The sequence below is a fragment of the Malurus melanocephalus genome, unplaced genomic scaffold (assembly GCF_030028575.1).
Source record: "Malurus melanocephalus ecotype Western Australia unplaced genomic scaffold, MMel_1.1 scaffold_1190, whole genome shotgun sequence".
Lineage (NCBI taxonomy): Eukaryota > Metazoa > Chordata > Aves > Passeriformes > Maluridae > Malurus > Malurus melanocephalus.
In genome coordinates, this window is record NW_026624422.1 from 28,234 (window position 1) to 41,013 (window position 12,780).

Genomic DNA, 12,780 nt, shown 5'->3' on the forward strand with positions numbered 1-12,780 from the left:
TCCTTCAAAGTGTCCTGCACGTAGCTGGTTACAGATTTTCAGCTATTTTGTTTTGAACTAGTAAGGGGCTATGGCATTTCATCTGTAAAATCACCCTCCTCTTTCATACTCTTTACTTTCTAGGTTCTRAGTCAGAATTATCAGCCCCTCTCTATGAATCTCTTCCCAGACTTATGAGAAGAAAAATTTTAAAACTGTGTTCTGTAATCTTATCTGTCTTTCCAGAATATTTTTTTTTATCTGTAGTGTACTTCAGTGGTTTTGATTTTCATGTGACTAAGGCATTTTTTATTCTCCAGAAATCTCCTGGTGCCCAGATTTTGSGTTCCCTTGCACTTCGGGCCTTATTGTGCAGTTTTCTTAATTCCTTCCTTCTCCTACCTTTCTTCCATAGTTTCTATAATTTTCAGAATCCTTTTGGTACCTGTATGGTTGCTTACATTGTATCTTTTCATCTCCCCTCACAATGAGGTGGTTTTATGCTCCAAAGTTCCAAAATGACTTCAGTTTTTTTCTGTATTTCTACTCTCTTCCATTTGTTGCATCTCCCCTTTGAAACCCATTCCTCATGTTTGTTTCATTTTAGCTTTGATTCTACCTACAAAAATTTGAAATATTTTCTGGTTTACATTCTTTCAAGTTTAACCTCAACTAGAGAATCTGCTGGTCCCAGAAAGCAGAATGAAGTTTTGATATTGCAATATATTTGATTTCTTGCAAGACCAGCTCTTCTGTTCAGCTGGGATGATAATGAAACAAGACATTCCAGATAACAGGATAATGTCTGTTGCTTGCAAATTGAATCAACATGTTTTCCCTTTTACTCTTAAACACAAAGACGGGAATTCCCAATGACACTATCCATACAACTGCTTTTTTTTTTCTAGCATTTTAATCAAATTCTCTCAGCCTTTCCTCCCTTTACCTACTTTCCTTGCCACTACTCACCCAGTTCCTTATAAAACTATTTCAAACATCTTCTTGGAAGATTTCCAGAGGGCATGAAAAATTAAAATATTGAGTCCAGATGGCAAGAAATGTAATCATATGCAGATCATGTTCCCAAAGTACTCATGGCCAAGGTTTTTTTGGTTTGATCTGGTGTTTGTGGGGTTTTATTATTATTTCTCCAAATCCTGTGTAATATCTTTATTCACCCTAGAGTACCATATGATAAACATTTCCTAGTTTTAAATGTTTAATTTTACAGTTCCATACAGGTATGTTTTCAAGTGCTTGCTCTCCTCCACTGTTTTTGGAAGCCATTTGATTCATTTTACAATTAATATTTATACCCCATGTGGTATTTTTCAATCTCATTAATTCTGCACCCATGTTTTGCATACCAGATTTTCCAGAAGGCAATCACTTACATCCATTTCTACAGATGGATAATTAACCCCAAATTGATAATTTAAAAAACATATAAAAAACCAAAACCATTTTTCCTCTATTTTCTTGGGAATGTCTATTGAGTTTCAGTACAAAAGAAGGTTTTAAAAGTTTCTGCATAATTATGGAACTCCACTAGAAAAAAAARGAAATTAAGAAAGTTAAAGAGGAAGAAAATTCAGTGTGAAGATGCTTCATCTTATTCTCTAAATGACTGTAAAATTTTCTAGCACTGGTAGAACACCACCATTTCCTTGACTGTCCTTCTCTGATACCACTCAACCRTTTCAACTGCAGCTCCCAGATGCTTCAGCGTGAGGCAGACACTCAAAAACCTATCTGAATGTTTTAAATCTGGCAAAGGTACAAGCTTTTAAKAAAAGGATCTCATACCAGCAAACACTTGGCAATCTGAGCATCCTTTTTTTGGCGGAGCCGTAAGCGCTGCCCTGGCCAGATGCAAACAGCTGTTCTTGAGCAGTCRCTGCTCAGCTCTGCACTGCTGCCTGCACTTCGGTGCCAGGGGACACAGCCTCTGTGCATTGCTCTGACTAAAGCAGCACTGATTTCACTCATCAGGAAAAAAACTCCTTCCCTAACAGCAAAAATTAGTCTTTCCCCCGAGCTGGTGGCAGCTCCTCRCTCGGCAATATTGAGGGTAAGGCTGGGAAGCATTAGAAAGCTTGACGTACAACAGGAGCTGAGTGGTCCCTGGTGTAACCTCTTATATAAATAGAGCTACAAAACCTTCATTCAGAATTTATTTTCCCTAACAAAGAGGGGAAAATTCACCAGATTGATGTACAGTATTTTTGCGACTACCCACAAATTTAGGAAATCCCTTCTGTGGAAGCTTCAACAAGAACATACATCTAAATAGGGAAGGCAGTAAGCAGCATTGTTTATAGGAGAATAAAAGCTCTCAAATGGTTTGCTTTAGCTTCCTAGCAGTCATTTGCTTTTAATCATTACCATATTAAAATACTGAGCAGGAAATGTCATTATGATGCATTTTTAATTGAACATGGAAAGAAATAAATGGAATTAATTTGTTATTTGCAGATTTCCTCTGCGAAAAATACTGCTTGGCGAGATTACACTGCACACATAAAAGGAACGCTGAAAAATGAGCTTGACATTGGAATGCAAGGTGGTGAATAAAAAAATATGCAGGGAAGGAATTTTGTCCACTAATTAAGAGTAGTGGATTGTAACAAGATTCCTGGAGACTGGCACTACTTGCAYAAATCACTTGAAGAAGCACTTTCAAACAAGGGCATCTCGAGTTGATTCACCCTATCTGGATTAATTTTGAACATCACCGCACACCTGCTGAAGCAGCCCCACAGCAGAGTTCATAAGAGGAGCTGTCAGGGGTGACCTTTCAGGGCTGCTGAAAGCTCTCTCTTCTGCCCCAAAGCTGAGCAGAATCAGCTCTTATTGTGAGTTTTGTTCCAGACTTTGGTCTCCTGTGCTTCACTCAACACATACACTGATAGGACGCCCATGTGAAACCACCGTGAAGAGTTTTGGCATTTAAAGAGAGCAGTAAGAAAGTGATTAAAAGGGAGGCTGAATCAAAATCAGAACTCAGGAGGCCTCCCYGACGGCCTTGGCTCAGTGTCTGGCACACATTGATCCCCCCATCACAGACCATCATAGCTGAGTGGGGATGATAACTTTTGACATGTTATTTAAAATGTAGAACTGCCAGGGCAGAAGTTCTTGCCTCATGTTTCAAATTATCAAGAAAAAAAAAGCCTCTCCATGACTTTATAATACAAGCAAGAAACAGTGAGCACATGAGTTTTCTCAGGAACTTTGACAGCAGCTGGAATGGTCACCTGTGKTAAGTGACAGTAAGACACAACTTATCCCGCTTCATACATTTGAGTTTCATGCTCTTATCTTCCTAACTGAAGAACTGTCATTTTTATCAAATCAGTTATATTGTTTRGATTAAGCCTAACAGGGCGCTTCTGATTTTTTAATGTATTTTCCATGCTATAAACAACAACAAACAAACCCTTAAAAAACGGCTTACACAGAGCTGATTGAGGATTAATCTTTCATAGTGAGCTAAATAAACAAAAATCATCTGTTTTTGTCATTCCAAAATTGCAAAGGCATTTTTGAATTTTGGAACTTGAATTGACAGCTAAAAATAAGGATCATTTAATTATTTTTGTGCAGCTTGTCACTGTTGATGCTTTTGGCAATTTTTTCTACTTTTAGAATGCTTAACATTTAGTGCAGTGACATAAGCATCACATATGAATTCCTATAATTGCTTTTAGCCAAATTCTACACATAGATAGCTTCCTTACAGGCTTGAAATAAAACAAAAATGTGGTTCTTTCAGGGGAATGAAATGCCGAGGATCTATTTGGATTCTGATGAGTCCCTAGGATGCTTCATTCAATATGTGAAGATGGAGGAGGTTAGTGTATGCAATTTTGGCAATGTATGGAGCGATCCATCCGGTATCTCTGTTTTAAATGTCTGGGATGCAAATATAAATGTGCTACAACATCTTCTATCCCAGCTCTAGCCGCAGATTACTCCTTTAGGCTCGGTAGGATTTACCTCTGTTTCACACTGAATGGTTTTTATGTTCCTCATCAATAAATTATCTCAGTCATTTCGGTTGWCAATCCTTCTTTAAGGTTAACTGCTGTGAGAGACAGCGAATGCTCAARTGTGCAGCACCGAGTGGCACCGAACAGCGACTGCAGCTGGCACAGCCTGAACTAAGGGTTTCTGTGGAGCTTATCATGGAAATCTATCCATGAGTAGGAGCTCTGAGCATCTGCACAGGAAGGTGAGTTCTGTACCTTCTGTGGTGTTTTGATCAGGAAGGCAGCAGAGTTTGCATTTTAAGGGCAAAGCAGTCACGAGGAGCTCTGCCCCTTGCGCGTGGGACACTGCGAGRGCAAACAGGATTTGGGGAGCACCAAGAGGCAAAGGCTGCACACAGCAGAGCCCACACAGGCTCTGCACAGCTGGGGGAGCACCATGGGGAGCAGAGCCCTGAGTTAAAATCACACAGAGCATGCAGATCTCRCAAAAGGGAAAGAGAAACAAGCAGTAAGACATTTACCTTCCACATCAAGGCACCTAGGTGGGCTATCTGACCAGATAAGGTTATACATGCACTCAAGGATCTCTGTCCCTTCTAGTTTATATCCAGGGAAGCACTGATAATGCACCACTGTTCCTACGGGGAAGGAGGCCCCGAACTCAGAAATGTTAATGTAACTATGAGGAAGAACCAGTGGCCTCAGGCAACCTGCAAATTAAGAAGAGGGAGGTTTCTTTTATTATCAAGTACTTATCTCAGTCATCTTCACACATCTCAGTTACAGTTTCTAAATTGAGGAGTGTGATATTTTTCATCCTCCCCACTATGAATGGCATGTCTGCATGATCTTCCTCAGATTGATCTGCCTCATTACCCTCTTTCAAACCCTTTTGTTGTTCAACCCACACGCTTTGCTAGCATGAGCTTCACTCCCAACAAATCCAGGAAAGGTTTTCTGAAACTGACAGCATTTTGTTTAACAAACATTCACTGGTTCAGCAGATGGCAATTTCTTTTTGACGTAGAATCTTTAATAAATAAATATTGTCATTTATATAAACGGTGAGTTTTATTCCTCCTCTTAAAAATGACAGGCATGTAAACCCTCTTAAATATTAAAACCACTGCTGGGACAAAGTGCACGCAACTGCAAAAGATTTGCAGGCAGAATAAATKACTTTGAAATTCCAGTCTGAGAAAGTCTAAAGGGACATCTCTTCCAGGAGCAGTCCCATGATGAACACTGAGCGAGGTCACAGACTAGGTTATCAAAAAGTTAAGGGACCTGTTATCACCAGGAGTTGTAAATGTAGGCAGAATCAGAGACTAMATTCCAGTTCTACTTCTGGCATTACTCCTGAGGGATTTTTTCATGGATGGCACTGAGCAGCAATGGTCAAATGGCCACCAACCAAATTTGGGACAAATCAAGAGCAGTGAATTTAACRGTGGTACGTCTGTAACCTGTCACTCCTCATGGCCCTAGAAATGATCCTATGAGTAATATTTGATACTGTTTCATTTTTTAATTTGCAATATTGTGGAGAAAAGATGACTAGTAATCAGGGAATGAAAAATAACATTTTAGAGTTATGTGACAAATGGAAGCTGCGTTATGGCAGTCCATAAATAGGTCTTTTGCCACCAATAGGAACTTGTGAAGGATGTTCTTAGAAATCCCATAATTTTAAGCCTGAGGAAGGAACTAAAATCAATCTGACAACTTCTTGTAAGGTTACATTTAAACAAAAAGCCTCAGCAGCATTTCAAGCAGCCATTTCCTTGCAATGGTCTTTTGAGGGAGAGGAACAAAACCAAAAGAAAACAAAAGAAAAAACTTGAAAGCTTTTTGCAGCATGCTGTACCATCAGAGCAAAGGTTTTGATAGCTRTTTAAGCAGCTGGTTATGTTCCTGCTCAAATAAAGCTTCAAGCACCCTATCTACTGGCTGCTGCTGTAGCCTGATCAAGAATGCCCCACACACAACACACTAATTCCTGCAAACTGAGCAGCCCATCGAGCAGGACGACATAAGCAGCCCCCAGTGGGACAGAAAGAGCACAGACTGCCCAAGCAAGACCAAGCTTACTCTTCTCTCAACTGTATCAGGGAAAATTCGGTCCTGCTGGCTCAGAATTTTAATGCTCATTACGTTCCTTGTCATGCAGGACTGAGATTTATTTGAATTTGTATGACAGCCAAGCATTTGTGAAAATTCCTAGGTCTCCAAACAACTCAAGCTGCTTGAAAAACTTCATTTTGACATTTTTTTGCTCAGTAACTCACATCATTCCAGATCAGTAATTAATATTATTATCKCATGGCAAAAATAGAGGATAGATTTTTGTACACTCTACAATCCTTCCCCACTGCTCTGGCAGGGAAAAAAGAAAACTTAGTGTCCTAAGACTCCCCTGCCTGCTGTAATGAAAGCACTGTAGAAATGCCAACTGACAGCCTACCTAGAGCAAGGAGACAAGTGGCTTTGATCTTATTAGGACTTGACATGGCAAAAAGACAATTCTGRAGACAATTCTGCAGTAGTTCTATAGAATTTGGCAAAATATGGCAGAGGCTTCAATCAGATTGCCTATCCTCTGCCTGTCTGGTAATTACAGCACTTGGGTCTTGTGCAATTGATTTCTGAACTTTCATTAGCACTGTTTTTATTTTGAAAAGCAGTTAATATTGGCTGTTGAGTAGGAGCAATTGACTGTGTTTCACAGTACAAATACAGTGACAGAAGTAACAAGCCAAGGGTAACTTGGGGTACTCCAGCTTACCMAGCAAATATTGCCTGGGTCACCAAGTTTTCACCTGGATCTTTGGAAAGTACAGCATCTGCAAATCAATCTTTTGAGTGTTAATCTCTCCCAGCTGCAAGAGAATTAATCTACCTCACGTAATGTGAGGTGCACACCCACAGAAAGGGGCTGTACCCATCACACTGTCACACGTGAAGCCATTGCTGCTAAGACACCCCAAAACTGGCATCCACTTTGCCATGGTTTTGCRAAAACTGCCCTTTGCTGTTGGGTCTGTTCAGACACAATGTGTGCCAGCTATTCTGATAAAATGCTGACCTAGCCCARCCATATGTCTCAGTACAGCCATAAGGCAAGATATTGGGGACAGCGTGATGTGCTGTTGCTCCTGAGGAGTGCCCAGCTCCCCTGACTCTGCCAATTGGTGTGACAATGTAATGAGGTTCCTACAGAGAAGTGTTAGCTCTAGGAGGTGACAGATGGGCTTGAGGAAACTCGGGACTAACCCAGCCTGCTCCTCAGTTAAAATCTCTCACTGCTGTTCTGTGGGCCAAGCTTGTTACCCAGACGTGACTTGGTTAAACTCGAGTCAGTGGAACTCAGATGTGCTTCTTAAAAATGGGAAGGGAGAAGGAGCCCCAGGTTACTGAATTTCCATTCACTAAAGCTGGCTTACCCCAGCCATTTCTCACAGTCTAAGCTGAGCTGGGATCCTATCTAATGGCTAATGGCTTTTCTGGCCAAAATCATTCCTGTGCGCATCTTGAATTTTCAGTCAATATGTAAAGGTTTAATGGACTGTGAATCAAAACAACAACTCTGCTGAAAACTCTCACACAAGAACAGGTTCCAGCTTCTCTCCTCTACCCCTACCTTCTGCACAAGACAAAGAAAGTGCAGTTACAAGCTTAAATCTTTCCACAAATTGATTGGTGAAAAAATGCAAGGCACCCRTCAGAACTTCTGACTGATTATTTTGGTTGTTTTTTACTTTTTAATGCAGTGCATCTATGCCAGATTTTAGATTTGCAAATAAAAAAAGCAGTATTTAAAGTAGCATTAYAAGCATGGGTATGTTCAGAAAGCAGCATCTTTCCTGCAGTGAGCAAAGGGGAAGAGAAATCAAAAAAATCTTAGCAGCAGCAGCACTGTTCAAACACTGCACCGTGGAGCTTATCAGATCACTGACATTCTTACAACTGTAGGAAAAAAAATATTGGCAAACTACCACAAGATGCATGAGCTATAAAACAGGTCGTGCTGGAGTACTAAACCTTGACATATGGGTAGATTATCCCATGTTCCATCGTCTTGACATATGGAAACCATGTTGTCTAAGTCAGGGTAACGGATCTGGAATCCTTCATGACAGCTGATTATTAACTTATCGCCAGTCCTGTATGTCTTGTTATGAACCTCTGCATCTTCAACATGTGGAACAAGGCAATCTGTGACTTCATGAGAAAAAGAAATAGTGACTTAATTAAAAAAAACATGGCTGGCTATTCAGTAATCAAGCTCTTAAACAAAAGTTAGCATTTAATTTAAGTATTCTGCTCAAACTGTTTGGAAAATACATGCATTTCAGTAAAAGTGCCCTTTCCCTGGTAAACCACCATTTACAAAGTCTACAGCACTRTAGGAGAACCTGAGGTGCTGCAACAATGGATCATTCCCCCAGCCTTTTTAAAACCAACAAAACTAAAAGCCTTTAGGAAGACTTGTTAATTTTGGCCCTCCATTCATCGTGTGTGCAAATTACACCACAAAGTCTGACTACCCCAAGGTTCCATGCGAAGGCAGACTCTGACAGCACTAAGGACGGGACAAAAGAAAAGATAAAATACAGATATGGCACAAGGAACACAGAAAAACTGCAATTTTAGCAGAGAGACAGATGAAAATCAGTTACATTTACAAGGATTTATCCAGCTCTATTCCACAGAGTTCGTTACAAGAATGTCTTCACCTTAATCTCCTTGATTAGATCTTMAACCAGATAGTTTGATGTGCCTACATTCATATGCCTTTAGAGGACAGGATTTTTAAGATTCTGAGCAGTGTCTCAAGTGCTTGTAGAAGACTCTCAAGAAGGGACTGCAAACCTGTGGTGAAATACAGGGACAGGCTCCAGCACCTGCCTGTGACACAGGCATCAGTCACATATCTCACTCTGTGCACCAGGGACAAGGACACCAAAATACAGAATGAAACTCAGACCCTGAAAGATGTGGAAAGTGGAAGGGTGAGGCAGGAGAAAACTGTCCYTCTGCTAATACTGAATAATTGAGAAACAAGCCAAGGAGGTATGAGGGAATAGTCCAGGTGACTCAAAGTTCACCCTCATCATAAAGGCAAAGTGAGATTAAACAGAGAAGAGGGAAAGATTAAATATTGGGAGAAAAAATWTGGTTGTCTGCCAGCAGTCAATCCATGACAGAGATGGTGATAAAAGGCATAAAAACCCATAAAAACYTTTTCAAACAAWAGAAACACAGAAAAAATRYTATAAGCATGTGTTATCCTGTTTTATTCCCCAACACTTCTTCTGTGAGAGACAATTACCTTAATTTAGCAATGCAGTATTTATTAAGAAGAAAAAAAAAGTTTCAGAAGTCCCTTAAGATTTCCCTGAAAGAGAAAGTTTCTGCCATTTTCATGGGTAATTCTTGCTAAGAGGAAGAGGCAAAGCTAAASCTGTATTTAGCAATTAATCATTGGTATGCACTAAGTAAAGTGATAGCGACAGCTTGTTTGAAGCACAAGCAGAAGCAAGATAAATTGTCATTTAGCACAACACTCACAAACTACTGAGAGCAAATGCATTTCATAATGTTTTTATTTGGTTAGGTAAACTAGGGCGGGATCTGTTACTCTGAGACTCCATCACTGAATTTTACTAATGTGAAGGGGAGCAGCGTTGCTCCCCCAGTTAAAACATACTTTCCTTTGTACCTTCCCATCATAGGGACGTTTTCTAAAATACACCATACTTAGCTAACTTCTTGGTATGGGGCCTGAGCATATTATTATTTAAAAATTCTTCCATTTCTCTCGTTACTTTTTAGCTTCTTGGCAGCTGCTGCAGGTGCCTCCTGCTGCTGGTATCRGGAAGGGCTGGCAGCCTGCCAGGCGGGCTGAGAAACTGCAGCGAGAAGTTTTCTTGGAATTTATTCATTTATAAATGCACAAGCCCGGGAGGATCCATTCCCTAACAGTAGGCTATAAAATACACTGGCGAGGGTGCAGACATCGCTTTCAAAGGATGAACAGTTTTCTCTGTCTAGCAAGTTAATCAGCAGAGAAGACAGCAGAGGGTGTCCCGTAAGAAATGCCTTACACTAAGCCATAAATGCTGTCATGAAGAGGCTGTCCCGGGCACCCCACGAGGATGGGATGAGAGAGATGGAGAACCTGCTCGGCAGCCACGCAGCAGGAGGCTGGAGACAGATGCCAGAAGATAACATCAATGAACAGCTCCCTCTCTCGATACAACATCTTTCTGTTGCTACCCAAATAAAGGAGGTGTGTATACACACAGCGCACTAAAACACGAGATTTTACTTTCAAAGTGGGGGAAATTGATTCTGTAGCAATGATCTATCACAGCGACTCCATCCCCATTATCCTAAGGAGTGGCTGTAGATGGGATCAGTTTAATCGTGAGATGCTGGCAGAGAACACCGATAAGTTGCTCACTGCGCTGTCTTCCCACCACATCCCGGCTGCCTTTCATAAGGGGCTTATTACCAGCCCCAGCTAAATGCCAGACCAATGGGCCACAGCATTACAGCTCTTTTTCCCCATGCCTTGCAAGCAAATGCTTCCCCGCTGGCTGAATTCGTGTTGTTTAGCACTTAGTCAGGCATAAACTGCAGCAGCCGCCTCTCGGCAAACAACTGGATTAGCTGGCGCCAATTCTGCTTGAAAAAGCTGGAAGGGAGTGACTGAAATTTAAAATGCCCTGTCCCAGAAAATAAACTACTTTATTCTAAGTCCTTCTCGGCAAATCCGTGGAAGCTGCTAAACCATTTAAGGGAATACACGGTATTTAACCRGCATCAAGCAGCAAAGGCTATGACTTACACTCCTTTCTGGCAGTTTTACATGATCTGCTTATATCCACTGCATGTGTATTAAAATGGGCCAGCCAAAAGAGCACATTTCTTATCTTGCAGGGGCAGAAATAGGCGGGGTACAGCCAACAGGCTCAACAGCCTGCCAGGCACGAAGGCACACCTTGACCCAACTTTCAYGGAGATGCAGCTTTGTACATTAGGAGCTCTTGGCTTAATCAAACCAAGTGTGTCCCCATCACAGGAAGATTGGTCTGAAGAATAAAATTTGTTAAACACTATATTTAGAGCTTTTCATTCAGGTGCAAACCATTCAGAATCTCTCAGAACTGTTTATTCCAGCCCATGGGGAAGGAGGCCACCCCGCCTCCTCCCAAGAGTACTTGGACCACAACAGCCACTCAGAAGGAAGGCGTGACACCATGGAGACAGCCACACCATCCATGGGTACCAGCTGGCTTGGGATGGCTTGTATCTATTCCAGGTGAGCCCTTACCATCCAAAAATTGTCCCTGGTCCATGCTAATCCAAGAAACTGCTAGTAGGATTTACTTGGGAGTGCTACTGGATGTTGGCCACAAGCACATCAGGGACCTTTCTGACACTGTAAATGTGTACAGCTRAAGAACAGAGCTCTGATCCCTGCTCTGGAACTGTTTTGTTGACTGTCTGTACAAAAATTCAGATGCAGAATTGTGGTGCTCCTGTGTATCTCACTGTGGACAGTCAATGAATTAACCTTGACTGCATCTACTAGCCACACCACTGATAGCCTGGAACAGAGAGAAACAGGGAGGAAGGATGAAAGGAATATAATGAAGAATTGGTTTAATGCMGGGACAGCTCATCTAGACCCTGTGGTCTTAAAAGCAAACATTTAAGAGCAATATTGTCTCTTGTTTGTTTTATTAGTTTAAATCCACAGAACAGCGTTATTAGGAGAGTTCTGTGGTTGGCAAACACAGTATTTTAGTGTATATTAAATAACACTTTATTGTCTTTGCTTGTATTACAACACTGCAGAGAAACTTTGCCTTAGATCTGTGGCCACTGAGCTGTGGCCTGGTTTCAGATATAGAGTGTTCATAACCAGCAAACACTGGGCAAGACAGATAAGAGATGGGGAAATTAAAATGTTTCAGCCATCTCACAGACTCAGGGACAAAGGCAAAGGAAATGGAAGGCTGAATGTCCTACAGGAAARCTGTAGCCAAACCATGTACTAGTCCACTACTTTCCCTGCAGGTTTATCATCCCTGTCTGTGGGAGAACGAGGCACTGAGAACATCCCCAAGGTGTCTGCCTGCAGAAGCACAGGAAGAGGAGGGCACAGCTCTTTGCTTCGCTGCMATCTCCATGCAGACTGTAAATTTAGATTCAATCTCTGGGAAAGAGCTAGCATTTGTTCCAAGTAGGGCAACAGCCTCAGCAGCCACATTATCACAGTGGGAGAAGATTAGATTAAAGTGTGAACAACATKACATACTGCTCTTAAACAGTAAATACAAAATTCCTACCTCAGAGGTTTGGTATTTATGAGCATAACCGTATTAGTGCTGATGAAAGGTACAGTCACAACATGCTGTAGATCAACATAAGAACATAACTCTAAGCACACCGATTTTTGACAGGGCATTTATTGGGCACCGAGTCATGCAACTTCATTCTCGTCCTGACACTTAAAATCTCCCGCCTCTTAACGAGAAATGACAGACCTATAAAATCAAATTGATTGGGTGAAGAGCTCCAGGCAAACGGGTTAGTTCTAAAATCAATTACATTCTGAAACAGGTTGCTTTGCTTCCTTTGGTAAATAACATCCATTTGTGATTAGAGATTGTTCTAGTAAGCACACGACAACAATTAAATGTACATAAGATACAGACATGAAATTATCCTTCGCTGAATCYGAACTCCTGAGAATAAATGAACTCCAAAGTRGGGAGTGTTTTTACTGTTCAAGCTC

At 41.2% G+C, this 12,780-nt stretch overlaps 1 protein-coding gene across 1 annotated transcript in view; it reads right to left on the reverse strand.

Annotated features, from left to right (window-relative positions):
• Positions 1-12,780, reverse strand: part of SUSD4 (sushi domain containing 4) — a 40,486-nt gene that overhangs the window by 12,971 nt on the left and 14,735 nt on the right. Inside the window, exons 3-4 of the mRNA XM_057387335.1 lie at positions 8,013-8,192; positions 4,493-4,681 (exon numbers count right to left, since the gene is read on the reverse strand). Coding sequence (XP_057243318.1) covers positions 4,493-4,681; positions 8,013-8,192 — 369 coding nt within the window. The remainder of the gene's footprint in view (positions 1-4,492; positions 4,682-8,012; positions 8,193-12,780) is intronic.